Below are 20994 nucleotides of genomic sequence, written 5' to 3'. Positions count from 1 at the left end.
GGCAGGAACGAGCGTCTTTCTTTCTTAGGGCTACCGGGAGGAGCAGATGAGTTTTTCCATTAAAACACTCAGCACGCTCACTGCCGTCTATAAAACAGGTAAACAGCAAGGACCGACTATGCAGCACAGGCAGCTACACTCAGGACTGTAATGACCTGTGACAGAAAAGGACTGAAGAAGAAAACCTGTGTGTCTGTGCACACACACATGTTCCTTCTCAGCTTTTTCACATTCCTTTATTTCATATATATATACACACACACAACTGAGTCACTTTGCTATACACCTGAAACTACCATAATACTGTACATTCACTAGACTTAGATTTAGAATTAAATGTGCATGTCTAAGGGGAAGAACAGACCAGTAAGGTGTTGGCCGTGCTCATCAAGGATCCAGAGGGCAACCGACTGGACAGTCAGTGAGTCTGGCCATCCCATGCCCTGAGGTCACCACCAACCATGAGCCGGAGACCAGGCTGGACCTCGGAGGCCCCCCAACAGATGCTCTGTTAAGGATACCGGCATCCCTTCTCTTGGCCATTGGAGCCGCTGAACCATTTCAAAGGGAGAGAGGGACGGGGTTGGAGCTGTCTTCCAGAAAATGGCGAGGACAGCAAGTGCTGACAGTCTGGGTGTGGGGCAGAGGCAGACACCCCTCACAGGTCACAGATCCCCTCTCGGTGACCTTGGGGCTAGCACCTTCCAGGAAGCCAGAGGTGCAAGTCAGGGGGGCCACAGGTGACCTCCGCCTGCACCCAGGTCCGCTCCCTGGACCAAGCCCACAGATCTCATTCTTATGGGAACCCCTCGTTAAACCACGGGCCCCACAGTCCAGTCCCGGGGCCAAGAACCGCCAAGTTTCTAGGCCCAGAATACTCCAACAGAGCTTTCCACAAGCCACTGCGGGGAGGGTTTGCAGCCAGTCCATCCAGGAATACTGCACAGATAGACGCATCCTCTTAACTGAACCACTCACGAGTGCCCTCCCGCAGGTCGAGGTGGGAGACGTCAGCAATTCCATGTGTCAGCCTGACACACGCATGGGCTTCCCTGGCAGCTCAGTGGTAAAGAACCCGCCTGCTGATGCAGGAGATGCAGGAGACGAGGTTCGATCCCTGGGTCAGGAAGATCACTTGGAGGAGGAAATGGCAACCCACTCCAGTATTCTTGCTGGAGAATCCCACGGACAGAGGAGCCTGGCAGGCTCTAGTCCACAGCCTCGCTATGACCCCTCCCCCCGAGCTGGCCTCTTTGCATGACCTCCAGGTGGCCAAAGCCAACGGCCACTGCTTGGGGGGCCAAGAGGGCACCCCTCCCTGGGGGGCGCGGGGAGTGGGAGGAGCAGATGCAGGAAGACAAGGAGGCATCAGCGATTGCACGGGGCTTCCAGGAGGAGGTGACCAGGCAGCAGCCGCAGGGCTGGGGGTGGGGTGGGCGGGGCTCATGAAGAAACAGGATCTGAGGGGCCAGGGCTGCAGGCAGGTTTGGAAGCCGGGGTGCTGGCTGAGCCCTCAGCAGAGCCAGCGGGCACGTGGAAGAGACACGAGACCCTCGGGCTTAGGGTCAGGATGCGGAGGATGAGCAAGGGAAAGGGCGCTGGGCAGGACGGGCGCCTGCCGGAAGCCGAGGGCCAGAGGTGGCCAGCCAGGGAGCAGGGCAGCTGGCAGGACGTCATTGGGGCAGGCAGGAGACGGGCTGGGAGGCTTGCTGTCTCTGTTCCAAGGTGGCGATGGCTCAGCCCGCCCGTGTGACATGCGAAGGGGCCTCCGGCTGCAGACAGACCCCGTGGAGAGGGGCCGGCCATGCAGGCCGGGAGGGCCAGCTGCTGGACAAGAGGAATACCCCATGTTTCTCCGCAGCCGCGTCTCACCTCTTGGAAAGTTCCAGAGCGTGTCCTCGTCTGCGGCGCTCTCTCTCCCAGCTCGGGCCTGCTGCAGGCGACCTGCGGTCCCCTAACCAGGGCACCAGCTGGGCTGGGCCGCTGAGCTCGCCGCGCAAGCGTCCCCTGCACCTGGCGGGGCCGAGCGTAAACCCAGCTCCTTTGTTTCTGAGCTGTGCGGCTTGGGCCGGCCACTCTGGGAAGCAGGGGTCAGGACGGTCCCTGCCTCCATCCAGGCAGGGTCTTGGGAGGACATGTTCAAAGCGCCGAGCAGCGCCTGGCACCTCGCAGGGATGCCAAGAGATTTACCTGTTGCGGTGTTGACGCAGGAAGTCGCCCTTGGAACCAGCTTCGAAGACCCCGGTGTCTAAGGGGGTGTGGGGAACGTGGGCCAGCCTCTGCTAGGAAACTGTCCATACGGGCTGTCCCCGCCATCTCATTTTGCTTGTTGAAGCCCTTAAATAATTTAGGGGAAACAAGTTTCTCACGGTGGGAAGACTTAGATACTGCCGGTGGTGGTTGTTCAGTCGCTCAGTCGTGTCCGACTCTCTGCGACCCTGTGGGCTGTAGCCCGCCAGGCTCCTCTGTCCGTGGGGTTCTCCAGGCGAGAGTACTGGAGTGGGCTGCCATGCCCTCCTCCAGGGATCTTCCCAACCCAGGGATCGACCCTGGGTCTCCTGCATTGGCAGGTGGATTCTTTACCTCTGAGCCACCAGGGAAGCCCATTCTGACGCTATTCAACGTTCTACCCATTGAAGCCCTTACTGCTTACACACCTCCTCTGCCAGGAAGCTCACCGCCTCCCAAGGAAGCCTGTTCTTTTCTCAGTCAGCGGTCTTTGTGGGAAAGCGATCCTGTAGCCTAGACTCCTGTGTCTTCTCTTCTGGCTGTGATCCGAGCCTCTGGAGTTGAGACCGACTGTCCCCTCCCCAGTTAGACCTCAAATCATATGCCCTAAGCTCCAGTTTCTCTCTGAACCAAGAATCCGCATCCAGGGGGTCTCACACTGATTGCCGCTGAGCGCCTCCCCATCCTCAGCTTGTACTGGGGGAGCCTGAATGCAGGGCGTCATCAGGCAGAGTTAGTGGCTCATAAAACACAGAGGGTTGGCGCTCCTGGCCACCCCGATGGCTTCCTGCCCCTCTGCCCACTGGCACAGGGCGAGAATCCAACGGGAGCTGGGAGGACCTCAGAGGCGTCGGCCCCAGTGATCCGCCTGCAAAAGAGGCCCCCAGTTCCCCTGCCAGTCCCTGCTGGCAGTGCTGGGGTGGGAACCAAGGACCCCCGCCCTTCTGGACACAGAGGCTCCTCAGAGGGTTTTGCCTCTAGTCTCATTGGCTAAAGCGCATCACAAGCCTGTGTCTCAGCTGCAAGGGAAGCTGATGACTGTCGCCATGGAAAGCTGACTCTGCTGTGCTGGCCATCAGGTAGGGGGAGACCGCAGAGACCACCACAGGCTTTGGCAGGCATGTCACAGGCAGCTTAGCCTTAGCAGTGGAGAGGGTGGGCCCACACCTCACACTCTCCCGCAGGAAACTGGCGGAGCCCCCGCCTCTCAACACCTGTTTCTCCACCTCCCACAGGTCAGAGGGCACCCAGCTCCCAAGCTCGCCACGAGCCAGCCCAGAGCCACACACCGAGAGTAGTGAACCTGAGGGTGGTGGGGCCAGAGGCCCAGACCGCGCCCCAGAGGGAGCCTGGGGCTCCAACAGCAGCCCGGCGAGCAGACCCCCGGACCAAGGTTTGTCCTGCACACCCAGGGTCCTGTCTGCGCTGATGCCGCCATCCGGCCTCCAGACAGAGCCCCCTCTCTACCTGCTGAGGCTGGGCTTCCCCAGCCCCCAGGGACCCCTCCGCAGGCCTGAGAGCAGACACCCTGTGGGGGAGGGTGGGTTCCAGGGGGGCAGGCTCTGGCTCAGCGTGCGGAAACGCGTCTCCTGCCAATGCCGTGCAGGGACGGGGCGGACACACACGGAGCCAGAGTGGGAGTAAGCTCCCCGTCATCAGAGGTATGCAAGCAGGGCTGGCTGGTCACCCCTTGAGAAGGCCACAAAGAGGCCCATCATGTTAAGAACCTGGTCTGCTCGGTGTGCAGCGTCAGGAGCAAAGGAAAGGAGAGAGAAGCTGTCTGAGCGGTGCCCAGGGCTCTCCTGGCTGGGCTACAGGCAGGCGTGGACAGGCTGCTAGGCGCCAACCCTCTCACACAACTTCAGAGGCCCTACGCTGCCCCGGCCTTGGGTGCCAGGACAACTGTGACTATAGTGACCACACACATACATATACACACAGCAGCAGGAAATCCCCAGGAAGAAGACCAAACTGTCAATACTGGAAACATAACATGATCAAAAAATTATTGACCAGTCACCTCAATTCCAGTTCTGCTGGGTCTGGAACACTTTTTCTTGAGAACAGAAGGGCCCTGCAGCCACCCAGCTGGGTGTCCAAGATCAGGACACCCGAGCCAGGGTGCCCAAACCTGCCAGTCCATCAGAACCACCCAGGAGCCTCATAAAACACAGGTGACCGGGGCCCACCCCTGAGCGCGTGGTCCCCTGGGGCCAGGGGTCGTGTTGGTCAGGACATTGTCCATTTGGCCTGAACCGCTCTAGTTCAAGGGAACTTTCTGGTTCACCTAACTCACTTAAAAGCCCCAGCAGGCCTTCCGGCATGGCCCCAAGTCGGCAGAGCCCCATTCCCCTGGCCTCGTCCACCAGCCGCTGCGAGGCTCACGTGCAGAAGGCGCGCCCCTCACCCCCAGCAGCCAGGCCCACGCCTTCCAGACCCTGGCGGGAGGAGCAGAGGCGTCCCTCCTCCCTGGAAGTCTGAGTCAGGGTTTGGCCCGACGGTCCCCGGCCCCCGCGGGGTCCCCAGGCCTGCCTGCCCCAGTCACGCGGCCGGGTGGCTGCGCTCTGACTGCCGGGTTGGGCTCACATGTCCCCCCAGCCTGGGCGGAGCGGAGTTGGGAGGGCTCCCGAGGGGATTCGGGCGGCCCCCAAAGAGGGGGCTCCCCTCCACCTCTGTCCTTGTCCACAGCCCCCGCTTCTCCAGGGCTGGACGAGCAGCTGTTCCGCTCGGTGGAGGGCCAGGCCGCCTCTGACGAGGACGATGACCGCGAGAAGTGGCAGGAGGCGCAGCGGCCGCCGGCCGAGGTCACGGCGCTGCTGGCTGTTCTCTCCGGCTGCGGGAGGGGGTACGTGCTCCGGCGAGGACGTCCAGGATGGGGCATACCCGGGGCCGGGCCCCCACGGTCCTCCTGAGAGCACAGGGTGGCCCCTCTATGCAGTGATGGGCCTGGAACGTGGAGGCTGACCTCCTGATTCACACCCGGGCTGGGTCCCCTCCTTGCAGTTTCACGCTCGGCCCCCTGATCCATTGGTCGAGGCGAAGCCCTGGGCACATGTCCGAGGGAAATGAGCTGAGCAAGGGCACACTTCCTGGTGGCTTAATTCCCCCGATCCCCACTCCGGTGACCATAGGCCCCGGACCCACCCCACAGCTCGAGTGTGACCCCCCACGTGTCAGACCCTTTCCTAACCCACTGCTCTTGACGCCTAAGCCTTCCCCCCCACCCCGGTCAAGTCACCTGACTTCTGAGCCTCAGTCTTCCTGTCTCTAAGATGGGACTCTAACACTTGCCTGGCAGAGGATTTGTGAGGATTGGCCATCAAGGGTATAAAATGCCCCCATGGGGCCCGATACGAGCAGATACTCCATGGGAGTGGGGGGGCAGCACTGACTCTTTTATTATAAAGTTCTGCCGATTTTCTTGGGTCACTGTTATCACCAACCCGTTAAGTCAACAAGCATATGAAGCACCTACGATATGCCAGGCAAATTTGAGGGCTCCTGGCAAACAGCACTAACCAAGACAGCTCCCCTCCCGCCCCCCACCCAGGAGCCTCTGTTCTCCTGAGTGGTGACAAGCGTGAGGTGGAGGAGGGGGCAGGACATGCTGGGGGGCCGCTGAGAAGGGGCTGTTTGAGCAGAGATCTGAAGGAAATGAGGGGAAAGCCTTTCGGGCAGAGGGGACAGCAGGTGCAAAGGCCCTGGGGCACGTGGGAGGGGCCTGGAGGGGGCTGCCGTGGTTGGAGCAGAAAGCGAAGTGAGTGGGAAGGAGGCAGGAGAGGTAATGGGCAGACTAGGTGAGGCCTCTGGCTTTTGCTCTGATGACACGGGGAACCAGGGAGGGTGTGGGCAGGGGGTGCCATGGCCCCACCCAGCTTTCAGGGGACACAGACTCAGTAACAACACACCCCCCGCCCAGGCTGGAACAGCCTTTGGAAAGCAGCCCCCTCTCTGCCAGCACTCTCCCCCGCTGCAGGTGCGATGACTGGACAGCCAAGAAGCTCATGACTCTCTTCAGCCACTTGGGCGGTGCCAACCACGCCCGCGACCTGGGGGAGCTGGAGGCCTGTGTCGCCATGCTGGTGGAGCAGCTGGGGTCCCAGGGCTGCGATCCAAAGACTCTGAGGACGCCTGAGGAGGAGGTCAGTGGAGCCTCGGAGGCTGGGAGCCAGACAAATGGCTAGTCTCTTTCAGGTGGAAGGACTGTGAGCCCCCTTCATAGATGGGTAAACCAGGGCTCTGAGAGGAGGTGATTTAGATCTAAGGAAGAACAGTTTGGCTGCACACTAAAGGATCCATCTCAGATCAGCTCAAGGGAAAAAAACAGGAATTTATTATCACATGTGGCTGGGAGAATGGTTTCAAAGGAATAGCTGAGATGAGCTTCCAGCACAGCTGGATCCAGGGGCTCAGATTATATCACCCCCATCTTTCTGCTCCGTTTTTTTCATGGGTGCTGGCCTCACTTTCCCCTGCTATGGAGGGGCTTTCTCCATGTGGTAGGGTGAGGGAAAGCAGGACCCCAAGCAGCTCTAGGCTCCCATCAGCCTACTTAGAAGCCCCCAGAGGAAAAATAATAGCCCCATACAGTAAATCTCAGGGAATAACGCCAATGGTCGGCCTCAGTCACGTGCCCATACCTGGACCAATCTCTGTGGTAGGCGGGCAGGGTCCCGTGATTGGCAGCTCCATCAAAGACAGATGAAATGGAAGAGAGACACCTGCCCCAAGGAGAGCTGGCCGTGGAGGGGAGGAGGGTGGCGTCAGGCAGCACCAAGAGCAGTGTCCGCATTTCAACAAGACCATTGGGCGTTTTTTCCTGTCCACTCCGTGGCATCACAGTCATCAAATGTGGAATGCTACGGACAGTTTTCATTTCACTAAGCCCTCAGCACAATGCCGCTTTTGCAAACTGATTTTGATAAAAAGAGTGTTATATTGACATTCCTGAAACTCTAAATCTGTACTGTGGGGTTTTTTTAGGGCTTTTGGGGGGTGCTTTTTTCTTTTTTTTAACATATCTGTGGTCTGATGCAGTTCCAAACGGCAGAGCACCCACCCCTTTCTAGTTAAATCTCAAACAGGAGTCTGGGGAGCTCAGTCCCTGAGACCCACAGACCACATTCCCAAGTCCACAGGCCCCGCGCTCTCTCTCCTGCCCAAGGACACCACGCCTTCAGCTGCTTCTCTTTGTCTCCATCGCTGTCAGGAGCGGGGGCTGCCTCATTCCTCCCATCCCTGCTTTAGAAGGCAGGTGTCCATGTGGCATTCTGCAACTCGCCACCCTCTCCCCGCTGGTATTCTGCAGGGAGCAGCAGCGTCCCTGCCGCCTGGCCAGGGCTGGGCTTGTGACCGAGGCTGGGCCCGTCGGGCCCCTCTCCTGGGGCTCCCGTCTCAAGGGAGGTGGGAATGGCTGGAGAGTGCTCTCAGCTGCAGCCCCCAGACAGGAGTCTCCGGCTGCTTCTCCTGCCTCACCCTCCATGCCCCCACCCCTTGATATTCTCCAGCCAGCGACCCATTCTGGGGACAACCCACTAGCCTGGCAGTGAATTCCTCCTCGGCTCAAACTGGCCAGACTAGCTTGCTGCTTGCAACCAAAAACATTTAGAAAGGACAAGCAGATGGATTGAGAAGAGAAGGAAGGATGGAGTCCTTCCACCATAAAAGGGAGCATGTATGTTCTTGCATCAGCCTGACTGACCGTGTGGCCTTGGGCCAGGCACACAGCTTCTCCGGGGCTCGGTGCCCTCCCTGGGGAGACAGGGCGGTTCTGTCTGTAGGCCCAGGGGCCAGACGAGATGACCCCCGTGGGAGGGTCAGGGCAGGCTGTGGGCCCTGCCCGGGGCTGGTGCCATGTGCGTGGGGCGGAGGCTGGCAGGGCGGCCGCTGAGCCCCTGGTGTCCCCGCAGGCAGAGCGGCAGCGGAAGGCGGGCGAGAACGCGAACCTGCGGCAGGAGCTGCAGATGGTGGAGACAGAGAGGGTGCGGCTGTCCCTGCTGGAGGAGAAGCTGCAGGACGTGCTGGGGCTGCTGCAGAGGCTCCGCGACCTGGTGGGCTCACGGGAGCTGGCGTACCCCGGGCTGGGGAGGGGCCCGCAGGGCTGGGGCCCGCCCGCGTCAGGCACTGGCTCTCAGCTCCCCCCCACGGGGGCAGGTGTCACCTCCACTTCCAGACACAGGAAGAGCGCAGGGAAAGTCATCAAAAAGAAGGGGAGGGTCTCTAACTCATCTTATGAAGCTAATATAACTTTGATCTCAAAACCAGACGACAACTCGTGTAAGAAAGGAAAGTTATAAGCTAGTGTCACACTTAAATACAGATGCAGAAATATTAGTCAGCATATGAGCAAACCAAACCTGGCAGTGTTTAAAGAAACACAAGGTGATTAGTTGGATTTATCCCAGGAATTCAAAGATGGTTCAAGATCAAACATCTATTAACACAGACCACCTGATTCCTCCACCTCCCAGCTGGTAGCTTCAGGCAGAGTCCTCATTTTTTCAGCACTGCTTTTCACTGGTTAAAATGAGAATAAAATAAGCTGTTGCGAGGATTAAAGGAGCGAACACATCAAAATCCTCTTTTTCATGGTCATTTCCCAGGTGCCTCCTTGGGCGCAGGGACAGCGGCCTGTCAGGACATGATCTTGGATCACATGGGTCCTGCACGATGTGGTACCCACCAAGAGTCTGGGCAGTGCAGTCATCCCAGGGACGGGAGCTGGGAAAGGACCCTGGGCTGGGGGTAGGGGGCGGGAACGGACTCTACCTGCCCCCAGGGAGCCACACAGAAGTCTGTAGGGGCCACCACGCCCCACCCACTGCTTGAAGATAGAGCAACCATGGCCAGTCCAGCCCTGTCTCATTTCTTTTTTTAAGAACATATCGAAAAAAGCCCTGGGGAAGATTTTGCTGAGCACACTGGATGCTTGCAGGGACACCGCACACGGTAGGTGAGCCCCCCTCCCTGACCCATCTTCCGAGGCCTGGGCAGCATCCTGACCCAGCTTCTCCATCCTGAGTGTATTGCCTGCAAAATGCTGCCTCATTCCTGCCCAGCCCAGCTGCAAAGGGTACAGTCAGGGGACTACCCTGTAGCTCAAATGGTAAAGAATCTGCCTGCGAGGCAGGAGACCAGGGTTCAATCCCTGGGTTGGGAAGTTCCTCTGGAGAAGGGAATGGCAATCCACTCCAGTATTCTTGCCTGGAGAATTCCATGGACAGAGAAGCCTGGCGGGCTACAGTCCGTGGGGTCGCAAAGAGTCGGACACGACTGAGCGACTAACACGCAGTCCTGCCCAGCCCACCTGCAAAGGGTAGAGTCAGGAACAGGCTTCAGGAAGCTGAAGGTGCTATTTGAGGAGGACAGGGAGCAGAGACTTCAGGGAAATAAAAGCAGGTGTGGCCAGACTCCGAGGAAGCCAGGCAGCTCCCTGCTGCCAGTTTAGCCCCAGGCTTACTGCGGAGGAAGGACTATTATCACACCCATTCCACAGATGGGGAGACTGAGGCACAGAGAGGCCAAGGGTCAGCCGCACTTAGACCTCAGGTCTCTCCCTTAAGCACTAGGTCACGTGACCCCGTTGTTCAGACAAGTTCAGGGCAGCACAGTTGCATCAGGGCCGGCTGGTGCCTGGTGAAACCAGGAGGGGAGACTCACTGGTGATGACCCTGTGCTCACTGGCCCCACCAGGCGCCGCTGGGCAGGGCTCGGGTGCGTCCAGTGCCCTGACTGGCCCCGGGCATCAAGGAGGAGTTCAGAAACTGGGCACTAGAAGCTGCCTTCCCCAGGGTCCTCAGAGGGAGAGGCGTGGCCAGGGCTGCGGAGGGCCCGGGAGGAGGGCTGGCAGCCCTGCGGGCCACGGGGAACAGAACGACCCTCCCTGCTGCCCACTGTCTCTTTCCAGAGGGGACGTCTGGCGCCTCGGCCGTGCTGGACATGCTGCACCGAGCTTTGGCTGGCTGTGAGCTCCTGCAGAGAGAACCCGCGGCCCTGGCCTCCACAGGCCCGGCCCTCACCCACTCCTGCCTCATCTCCTGCTGAGGTTGCTGGCCCGGCCTGTGGGCAGCCTGGCCACCATCACATCCTCAGAACCCTGGGGTCACCGGCTCCTTCTGAGACCGGTCCAAGCTCAGAGCCCGGCAGCCACGCCTTCCCTGGGCTCCTCATTCCTGGCTACATTCCTGCTGCCAGCATCCACGTGGCCGACGGTTGCTTGATCAGCCTGTACCTGCTGCCAGCCCCCTGCCCTTGGAGTGAAGGTGCCTGCTTTTCTGTCTGGTTCAGTCCAGAATCCCTTCCCTGGGCTCCCAGGATCTCTTCCCTTCCCAGCAGTGTCCTCTCCGTCCACACAGCGTGACTGCTCCAGGAACCTCATGCCCCACACTCCACTGAGGACACCACCCCTGCTCCCAGACGTGCTGACGGCTGGACACCGGGCTGGGGGAACCCGCAGGGGGGAGACAGTGATCACGGCTTCCTGGTGGAGGTGGCCTTGAACTAGCTCCAGAAGAGCGGTTAGACTTAGACAGAGAGGAGGGAAGGGCACTTAATGCAAGGGAACAGGGAGCGCCCAAGTGTGCTGCCGTAAAGTGCCCCATGAGTGCAGACCCCAGAGCCCCTCTTTCCTGAGCGCCCAGGAGGTACCGGGCCCCATGGGTCACAGGCAGAAGCAAGGCAAGCTGCCTGGTTCATCAACCTTAAACCCTCGTGGGGGAGAAAGGCACGCTGGCCAGCACCGCAGGGCGGGTGGGATCAGTGCTAAACTGCGGCCGACGAGAGGGGCCAGAGTCCAGACGAGAGCGGCCAGAGTCCAGAGAGGGGCCAGTCCGAGCCCAGGAGGACGGAGCCCTGCAGAGGGCAGAGCGGGGCCAGGCGCCCGGCGGGGACGGGCGGGGGATGAGGCCCTGGTGACGCCATCTCCCAGGCAACGGGCGCCTTGCAGGGGTGCTGACCTGCCTCCCGGAGGTGGGGGGGAGGTAGCAGAAGGGAGGATGCAGGACTCAAGAGCAAGGGTCACCCGGGGGACACAGAAGAGGGACCACGGGGAAAGGAGGACGCGGGGGTCCAGCAGGCAGTCCCGGGCGGGGCCGCAGGGGGGCTGCAGGACAACAGCCGGCTGCGTGTGGGGCCGCAGGAGTCTACTGTGTGTGGTAAGATCCATGGAAGTGGGCGTTCCCCTCAAAACCTCAGCTTCACTGTATGTTAACGAAAAATAAAAGGGGCAGGGACTTCCCTGGCGGTCCAGTGGTTAAGAATCTGCCTTCCAATGCAGGGGACGTGGGTTCGATCCCTGGTTGGGGAACTAAGATCCCACATGCCACAGCTAAGCCCATGAGCTGCAAACCAGTGAGCTCATAAACCACAGCCAAAGAGCCCGCGTGACACGGTGAAGACCCTGCGTGCCGCTGCTGAGACCCGAAGCAAGCCGAGAAACACGTATTTTAAAAATAATGATAGTGATACTAAACGGGACCAGAAGAAACGTTCCTGAAGCAGCCCCCGCCCCTGCTCTGGCCCCTGGAATCGGCCGACAGCAGGCGGGCAGGGTTCCTGTAGATTCCAACCATGCTAAGGTTCACCCTCGGGAGCTTCCTAATAAAACTCTTCTCTGACCTCGGCCTGGCAAGCAAAGGTGCATCTTCGCTCATATGGCCCTCATCTCACTGGAGGTGAATTTATGAGATGGCCTAGCATGTAGCGCTGCCCAAACAGGCGGGGGGACTACCCAGCACCACACGGCAGATCAGCACCCACGCCTGGGCTGAGGCCTGCTTCCCGAGCCCACGTCTCACACCTCTGCCACCTGTGTCTGATTAGGGACCCCAGGGCGTGGGGTCTGGGTCAGTTACAGCACAGGCTAAACCGCCTTGATAAACAAGCTCCCACAATACTCTGGGTCAGAGACAGAACTTTCTGTCCTGTAGCGGTTCAGAGGGGAGTGGATGACAGCAGCTCTGCTCCACGTGGTCACCCGGGGGCCGGGTTCCTTCCCTGGGTTGCTGTTATCCCCTAGGGCGTCATCCCTGGCAGAAGCTAATGACCAGCATCACGTCTGCCCTCCGGCCCCCAGGAAGGAGGAGACAGGGAGGGGAGGCTCACAGGGCCTCTAAGCTCATCCCATTGGCCGTACCTAGCTGCAAGGGATGCTGGGAAATGTCATCTGTAGCTGGGCAACCATGGGACCAGCTAATGCTAACATCATTAAAAGAAAGAAGGCGACCAGCTGGACCGGGGGCCAGCCACACCCACCAGGCCACTCACAGTGGGCCGTCTCCACAGCAGAAGGGGCCGAGCGGCCCATGCACGGGGCGCCCCTGCAGTGAGCACCCTGCTGGAGGACCCACAGCCCTTCTCCTACAAAAGGCCACATCTCCACGGGCGGCTAACAGCCAACCAACGAGACAGCAAGAAGAGCAAATGAGGCAGATGAGGGGGCAGAGCAGCATGTTCGCGCAAAGGAACACGATGGAATCCCAGGTCGGAGCTCCCCGATGGCCTAGCAGGTGAGACTCTGCCTTCCAGTACAGGGTCAGAACCTGGCTGGCCGCTGAGCCCGTGAGACACAGCAGGAGAAGCCACACACTGCAACGAGAGAAAGCCCACGCGTGGCACAGCAAAGACCCGGCACAGTCAGAGCAAAAGCAAATGAAAATTGAAAAGAGCCGCTCCCTGTTTCCCCACCAAGAGAAGATACAGCCTAGGAGAGCGAAGTGAAGCGGAAACAGGCAACCTACCCCAGAAAGAGTTCAAGGTAATGATCATAAAGACGATCAAAGAACTCAGGAAAAGAAAAGAGAAACAGAGTGAGCAGTTAAGACATTTTTAACAAGAGTTAGAAAATGTAAAAGAACCCCCAGACACAGGTGAAAAATGTAGTAACTGAATATTTAAAAAGACACTGGAAGGAATCAACAGTAGGCTGAATGATGCAGAGAGGTGGTCAGTGAACTTGTGGACAGAAGTGGAAATCACTGAAGCTGAAAAGAAAAAAGAGAAACGGAGACAGTCTCAGAGATCTCTGTGATAATATCAAGTATTCTCATGTTAGCATTGTAGGGGTCCTAGAAGAAAAGAAAGAAAAGGGACAGAGAATTTATTTGAAGATACTGTAGCTGAAAACTCCCCTAACCTGGGAAAGCAAGCAGACATTCAGTGCTGGAAGCACAGAGAATTCCAATGGGAGCAACCCCAAGACACGCTGGAAGTAAAATGGCAAAAACTAAAGATGAAAAGAGAACATTAAAAACAGCAAGGGAGGGACGTCCCTGGCAGTCCCGTGGTTCACACTGCAGGGGGCGTGGGTTTGACCCCTGGTTGGAGAACTAGGACCCCTCACGCCACATGATGCGACGAAACACACACATACAAAAAGAAAAAGCAACGAGTTACATACAAAGGCTGGCTTCTCAGCGGAAACTGCAGGCCAGAAGGGAGGGGCTCCATATAATTAAAGTGATGAAAGGGAAAAACCTACACCCACCCAAGGATACTTTTCCTGGCAAGACTCTCATTCAGATATGATGGAGAGATCAAAAGTTTTACAGCACCACCAAGCCAGCTTTATAAGAGATGTTCAAGAGATGTCTCTAAGCAAAACAAAAAAAAAACCAGCGGCTACAACCAGAAACTTGAAGATTATGAAGGAAGACACTCATCGGTAAAGCAAATACCCACTAAAGGGAGCAGGTTAACCACACACAAAGCTAGCAGGCAGATTAAGACAGAAGGAGAAAATCGGTATACACAATACGCAGTTAAGGGATACACAAAAGACGTCAAAGGTGCTGTCAGAAACGTCACAGTCGTTATGAGGGGAGGGGAGCAAAAATGCAGGGATGTTAACATGTGTTTGAAATTAAGAGAGCAGCAATAGGGCTTCCTAGGTGGCTAGGGGTAAAGAATCCTCCTGCCAAAGCAGGAGACCCGGGTTCGATCCCCGGCCTGGAAAAATTCCACACGCAGCAGAACAGCCAAGCTTGTGCGCCCACTATTGAGCCAGTGCTCCAGAGTCTGCGAGTCGCAACTACTGAGCCCACGTGCCCACGGCCTGTGCTCCACGAGAGAGGTCACCGCAGTAAGAAGCCGGCCGCCCTGGGCCTGGGCGTCCTGTGTCCGTCCGTGGCTGGTGGCGGTGGAACCCATCACCGAGAGAGCTGCGCCCGCCCTCCACAGGAAAAGCCCACCCGGCAACGAAGACCCAGCAGGGCCAAAAGCAAATAATTTTTTTTAAAAGACCAGCAACTTCATCACACACATACAGATTGCCGTATATAAACCTCAGGGTGCGGAACTTCCTGGGGGTCCAGAGGCTAAGACTCCAGGCTCCAACGCAGGAGGCCCGGGTTTGACCACTGTTCAGGGAACTGGATCCCACAGGCCGCAACTAAGACCTGGCAAAGCCAAATACATATTCTTTTTTAAAAAGAGGAAGAAGCAGAAAAGTGCAGTTTCAAGGAAGCCCTCATCAAAAGCAGCTACTGCTACTGCTAAGTCACTTCAGTCGTGTCCGACTCTGTGCGACCCCATCCCTGGGATTCTCCAGGCAAGAGCACTGGAGTGGGTTGCCATTTCCTTCTCCAATGCATAAAAGTGAAGTCGCTCAGTCGTGTCTGACTCTTTGTGACCCCATGGACTGCAGCCCACCAGGCTCCTCCGTCCATGGGATTTCCCAGGCAAGAGTGCTGGAGTGGGGTGCCACTGCTTCACCAAAAGAAGAGCCTCCCTGATATCCGGGCCTGACACTCAAGCCACAATCCCGACCCAGAAGTTTCTCCTTCCCTGAGGCTCCTGGGAACTCTATTAACCAATTAATCCTTTTGCTGATGCCTCTCAATAAGGCTGTAGAGTTTCCCGACAGAGGCCTTGCAGCTATTTGAATCTGAAAATTTCCTTGTAAAATGCAGTCTTCAATACTCTCCCTCTGAGATATAAAGCCAGTTCCCTTTGCTCTGAGTGTGAGCTACACTTAGCTACTCGGGTCTAACAGAGAACAGAGGAGTTGATGATGTGACCCCGGACGCGAGTCGTGAAAGGCCTGGGCGGCCACCTCCCCCTCCCCCCCAAGCCAGGAGGACATCTAGGCTCCCTACGACAAAGGCCGTGTGACAGCGTCCCCCCGTCAAGGGCCAGCAAGAAGCCAAGGCCTCAGCCATCAGGCCGGCTCACACCTCAGAAGCAGGAGCCGCAGCCTGGGTCAGGTCTTCAGGCCGATCTGACTGCAGTATCCGGAACCGGACCCGCTCAGCAAAGCTACTCCCAAGGTCCTGACCCCCCAGCAACTGAGAGAATAAGTGAATGCACGTTACTGCTTAAAGCTGAGAGCTTGGGGAACGCGGTTTTGCTCAGCAGCTAACAAAACCACTTCTAGTGAAAAATCACGCTGCCCCGTTCACAGGGTGATTCAGGAGTGTTCTGGAGGGTGTTTAGGTGTAAGAGTAACCGTCTGAGGCCTGACAATAGCAGCCAGCAGGCTGGAAGGAGGACAAGGCCCCGGGACACTCAGCAGACTGGAGGGTCGCTCCAGCACCACCGTGCTTCGGGAAGCAGCAGGCCTGGAGTCCCCGGCCAGCAGCCGCGGGCTGACGCGACACCCGGCCGAGGGCAGCTTGGGCGCCTGGGGCCGGAGGGGCAGGCAGCCAGGGCTCGGGGTGACGGTGGGGCCACTGTCCGCCCGGACGCCACCGAGAGGGCAGTGGAAGGTACCACCACTGAGAGCCTCGGGGCCGGAGAGCAGCAGCCCAAGCACAGGGCAGCTCTGAGCGGGCCCTGGGCAGCGGCCCTGGCGGCAGGCCCTGAAGCTGCCCTGGGTGGGCAGAGGCGGGAAGGGGCTGGACAGCCCAGTTCAGTCCCTCAGTCGTGTCCAACTCTTCGTGACCTCATGGACTGCAGCACGCCAGGCCTCCCTGTCCATCACCAACTCCCGGAGCTTACTCAAATTCATGCCCATCGAGTCGGTGATGCCATCCAGCCATCTCATCCTCTGTCGTCCCCTTCTCCTCCTGCCCCCAATCCCTCCCAGCATCAGGGTCTTTTCCAGTGAGTCAGCTCTTCACATCAGGTGGCCAAAGTATTGGAGTTTCAGCTTCAACATCAGTCCTTCCAATGAACACCCAGGACTGATTTCCTCTGGGATGTACTGACTGGATCTCCTTGCAGTCCAAGGGACTCTCAAGAGCCTTCTCCAACTCCACAGTTCAAATGCATCAATTTTTCGGTGCTCAGCTTTCTTTATGGTCCAATTCTCACACCTATACATGACCACTGGAAAAACCATAGCCTTGACTTCAGGAAAAAACAGGAGGAAGGGATATTTATAAAGAGCATCCACGTCCACCACTCTCCTTTTGCCTTTTTCTAGCAAAGCTTCTTTGGGATTCTTCAAATGGTCTGCGACTCCTTAAAGGTTTTCTAGGCAATTCTGACTAAAGCCCTCTCTCACCTCCTGGCAACAAAAAGCACCCTGTTGACCTGAGTTGCCCCCACCCACGCACCCGCCCGGCCCAGGAAACAGCGCGTATTTCACAGCCCGGGCAGCAGATGGCGACGGTGAGGTGCGGAGCCAAGGCGAGTCCGAAGCCTCCGAGCAGGTGGCGGGAGCGGAGGGGGTGCTGCCTCGGCCAGCCCCCTCCTCGGGGAACCACGGGGTCTCCCCACCTCCTGTGCTCAAAGCGGCTCTACCCTTTCCTTGTAATCAGCTCCCTTTTAAAGTCTAGTCAAGGACTTTGAAAAGGAAATGCCTGTTCTAAGTTAGCGGAGGCGGCAGCCCTACCTGCCCTGCAGAGACGGGTTCCGACCAGGTGTGTCTGCTGAGCCGGAGGGCGGCGCCCTCGGTCCACGCCAGTCACACTCCGAGCCCACGCTTCATTCTCCCCCATTTTACAGACGAGCAAACTGAGGCAGAGCGGGGCTAAGACTACCCCCGCCCCGGGCCGCAGAGCCAGCATGAAGCAAGCCGGACGCCGAAGCCCCGCGTGGCCCCGCGACACACACCCGCGTGGGTAGAAGGGCGTACGCCCCGCCGCGCAGCCAGCGCAATGCTTAGACGCCGCTAATGCAAGTCTCCGACCCGCTCCGCGACCGCGAAGGGCGGGGGGATTCACCCGCTGAAGCCTGAGACGCGGAGGCGAGAACTGGGATTGGAGACAAGACTTCCACTCCAGGCTTCTTCAGGCCTAGTCAGCATCTTCGGAGGATGGGGTTTGGGGGCCTCTGATGTCAAAGTTCACTGAGCAGACCTTCGGGGAAGTCCTGTTGGAGGGTCTAAGGTCCCAACCAGCCTTAAGTGACTCCAGTTCAGTTCAGTTCAGTGGCTCAGTCATGTCCGACTGTCTGCAACCCCATGGACTGCAGCACACCAGGCCTCCCTGTCCATCTCCAACTCCCCAAGCTTACTTAGACTCTTGTCCATTGAGTCCCTGATTCCAAGTTCCTGCCAAACAACTCAGGTGACCCCTGTTAGGGTTTCTAGCGGCCTGGAGGGAGTGCCAGGGTTCCCGTGAATCCATGGGCACAGGTTACAGGTGTGATGGGTTTAGGTGAAGATCACCCTGGGACTTTAGGAGGGCTTCTGGGGTGGGGTGCACAGGCTAAAAGTGACAGCTGAGAAGCTGGGGGTCACAGCGTTTTAATCTCTGCTTCCAGAGACAGGAAAACTGCTCCAGGGGATAACGCAGGATCCTGGGCCACAAGATAAAGGGCTTCCTAAGCACCCTAGCAGGTTTGAAGCCACCTAACAGCCCTGCTCAAGATTCAGCCACGCCTGCTCTGTGAACAGGGCCCAGGACACTTACCCTGGGGGGCGAGGGGGCAGACCCACAGCAGACCGCAGTGCCTCTCGGTCTGCTGGAAGTGGGGGAGCTGTTCCAGGAGGGCTTCCTGGAAGAGGCCCTGCCCTGGGCAGACCTGGAAGGGTAGAGGCGCCAGAAGGAGAGGCGTGCGGTGGGGAGAGGGGCCGAGGCTGACCCACCTTAAAGCCAGTGGTCACGAGGTGGCGACGGCGTGCTACAGAGGGCAACGCTTTAACCTGAAGACTCGAGGAGGCGGTCAGACCTTTGTCGCCAGAGGCAGAAGCGGGTGCCTGGGAGAGAACGGTCCAGAGAGGAGGGGACTGACCGAGGCGGGAGGAGAGCTGGTCTGCAAACCTTACAGACCAGACGCTTCCTGCATCTGCGACAAGCAGGCGCAGCTGTGTCTTAGCAGCATCAACAGCACCCAGTCCCCACCCTTCAGAAGTTCCTACCGACCTGCAAGGAGACATGTCATCCATTCCGTTCAGTTCAGTCGCTCAGGCGTGTCCAACTCTTTGCGACCCCATGGACTGCAGCATGCCAGGCCTCCCTGTCCATCACCAACTCCCGGAGTTTACTCAAACTCATGTCCATGGAGTGGGTGATGCCATCCAACCATCTCATCCTCTGTCTTCCCCATCTCCTCCCGCCTTCAGTCTTTCCCAGCATCAGGGTCTTTTCCAAGGAGTCAACTCTTCACATCAGGTGGCCAAAGGTGGAGTCTCAGCTTCAACATCAGTCCTTCCAATGAATATTCAGGACTGATCTCCTTTAGGATGGACTGGTTGGATCTCCTTGCAGTCCAAGGGACTCTCAAGAGTCTTCTCCAACACCACAGTTCAAAAGCATCAATTCTTCGGCGCTCAGCTTTCTTTATAGTCCAACTCTCATATCCATACATGACTACTGGAAAAACCGTAGCCTTGACTAGACGGACCTTTGTTGGTAAAGCAATGTCTCTGCTTTTTAATATGCTGTCTAGGTTGCAGACAAAACGTGAACATGATTTTAGGTCCTGCAAAGTGCGTCCTGGTGGAAGAGGCAGAAAGAGCGATGGCACGTGTGGGCAGTTGTGGACGTGGGGCAGGCTTTCCAAAAGGGCTGGTTCTAGGCATCTGTCACCTATGGGGAGGGTTGGGAGAGGGGGCAGGGGGATGGGGGGAGCTGGCTGCAGGAGCCGTGACCGTGAACTGGTTCAGAGCTCAGGTTTTCTCTCGCTGCTGTCACGAAACCCTGCAAAAGTAGGGGCGACAGCAACTCACAGGCTCCCATGTGCCCCTCAGGCCTCCCGGGAAACCTGGCTCTTGCAGGGTCAGCTGTCCGTGAAACCCAGCACAGGCCCAGCCCTGAGGTCGCAGTGGGCTCCCCAGGCCCGGGGGTCGGGCTGCGGGCTGGTGGGGGCCATCCTAGGAATTCCTCCAGGAGCAGGAACCCCTTGTGCAGTAGCAGGGCCGATGCATGCACACACACACACACTCACATGCGCATACACACTCACGCATGCAGTCACACATGTGCACTTGCACACATGCCGCAGTCACACACACGCACTCACACGCACACACATGCACTCACACGCACGCACTCGCACGCACACGGGGATTTTACAGGGTAAAGCGGGAATGAGCACATTCACAGATGGAAGGAGCCCAAGAGGGGCCTCTGTGGGCACGGGTGGGGGGCCTGGCAGGGAGCCTGACGGGTCGGGGAGCAGAATGTCCCCATCTCCCCCCAGGAAAAGCCTGTGGTCAGCCGGGCCGGCCACCCAGGCAGCTCTGGAAGGGGGAGGCCCTCAGGAAGCCCAGGGGTGGCCCCGCCCTGAGCCCACGGAGGCCTGTTGTGGGGAGATACGGGTGGCCGGGGGGCCCTTCACGTCTGGGATCCCCGAATGAAAGACGCCACACCACAGTGGAGCCCGCGGATGCTGGTGACCTGCGGGCGGACCCCCAAGGGCGTGGGCCCCGTCCAGCCCTATGTAGGTGAGAAAAGTATGCTCACAGGAGGAAAGGAAAGGCAGTCTTGCTGAATATTGAGGTTGAGGACCATGTTTATCATCTTCCTGATCATCGGCAGAGTCCGGTTTTTCCACAACGAAAGCGATTTATTTCTGTTCTTTTTTAAGCCATCCGTGTTGAGATAAGAAGGAAGCCTCAGAGGCACGAGAGGAGAGAGCGTGGCCTGACCGGGGGGTCAGGTCAGGATGCACACCACCCCCCACAACGGGAGGGATGCCCCTGTGGGTCTGGGGGTGGCGGGGTCAAGTGCCCCCGGCCCCCGCCCTTGACGCCTCCTACCCACGGCCTTGGTGCTGCGTCACCTGCTTTGAGGACAGGCTCAGCTGCAGGGGGTGCGGCTCCTTGCCTCCCCGCCGGGCGACCCCTGCTCACAGTCCAGTGGCCCCTCGGCCGGCAGCCTGGCTGCTCTGGGCCTCAGTGTCCCTTTCGAGCCCGCACTATCTGAGTTTCAGAGGGTTTGGAACGCCCCCCAGACCGGGGGTCTGAGACCCGCCTCAGCCCTTCGTCCTTGGCTGACGCTGACCGCGGCCACGCGGGAGGCCAGCGGCGCCTCTCCTGGCCGCCCCTGCTCTGGGCTCCTCTCCTGTGTCCCTCTGGTTGCTGGAACCCCTTCCACCCGTTCCCAAGCACTGCTGTACCTGTGGTTACCACACCCCAGCTCCCCCACCGCCACGGGCATACGTTTTCCCATCTCTGCAAACCCCGTACCAAGTTGATATTTCATATTACTGACATTTTTATAACATAATAAAGTGTGTGTTAGTCGCTCAGTTGTGTCCGACTCCTTGTGACCCCGTGGACTGTAGCCCACCAGGCTCCTCTGCCCATGGGGATTCTCCAGGTAAGAATACTGGAGTGGGTTGCCATGCCTTCCTCCAGGGGGTCTTCCCAACACAGGGGTTGAACCTGAGTCTGCCGCATTGCAGGCAGATTGTTTAGTGTTTGAGCCCCAGGGAAGCCTG

At 58.4% G+C, this 20994-nt stretch overlaps 1 protein-coding gene across 3 annotated transcripts in view; it reads left to right on the top strand.

Annotated features, from left to right (window-relative positions):
- The window catches only part of EFCC1 (EF-hand and coiled-coil domain containing 1), a 28432-nt gene extending 16589 nt beyond the window's left edge, over positions 1-11843 (top strand). Inside the window, exons 3-8 of one of the 3 annotated variants that reach the window (XM_070463461.1) lie at positions 3465-3622; positions 4933-5074; positions 6206-6371; positions 8139-8279; positions 9108-9177; positions 10136-11843. In XM_070463461.1, coding sequence (XP_070319562.1) covers positions 3465-3622; positions 4933-5074; positions 6206-6371; positions 8139-8279; positions 9108-9177; positions 10136-10272 — 814 coding nt within the window. In that variant the 3' untranslated portion in view covers positions 10273-11843. Of the gene's footprint in view, positions 1-3464; positions 3623-4917; positions 5075-6205; positions 6372-8138; positions 8280-9107; positions 9182-10135 lie in introns of all 3 variants that reach the window. The other 2 variants (XM_070463462.1, XM_070463460.1) reach the window with 2 other exon arrangements.
- The last annotated feature ends 9151 nt before the right edge of the window (positions 11844-20994 follow it).

This window comes from Odocoileus virginianus, unplaced genomic scaffold, assembly GCF_023699985.2.
Source record: "Odocoileus virginianus isolate 20LAN1187 ecotype Illinois unplaced genomic scaffold, Ovbor_1.2 Unplaced_Contig_3, whole genome shotgun sequence".
Taxonomy (NCBI): domain Eukaryota; kingdom Metazoa; phylum Chordata; class Mammalia; order Artiodactyla; family Cervidae; genus Odocoileus; species Odocoileus virginianus.
The sequence above is the reverse complement of the archived record's forward strand: the minus strand, read 5'-3'. Positions and strand labels throughout refer to the sequence as shown.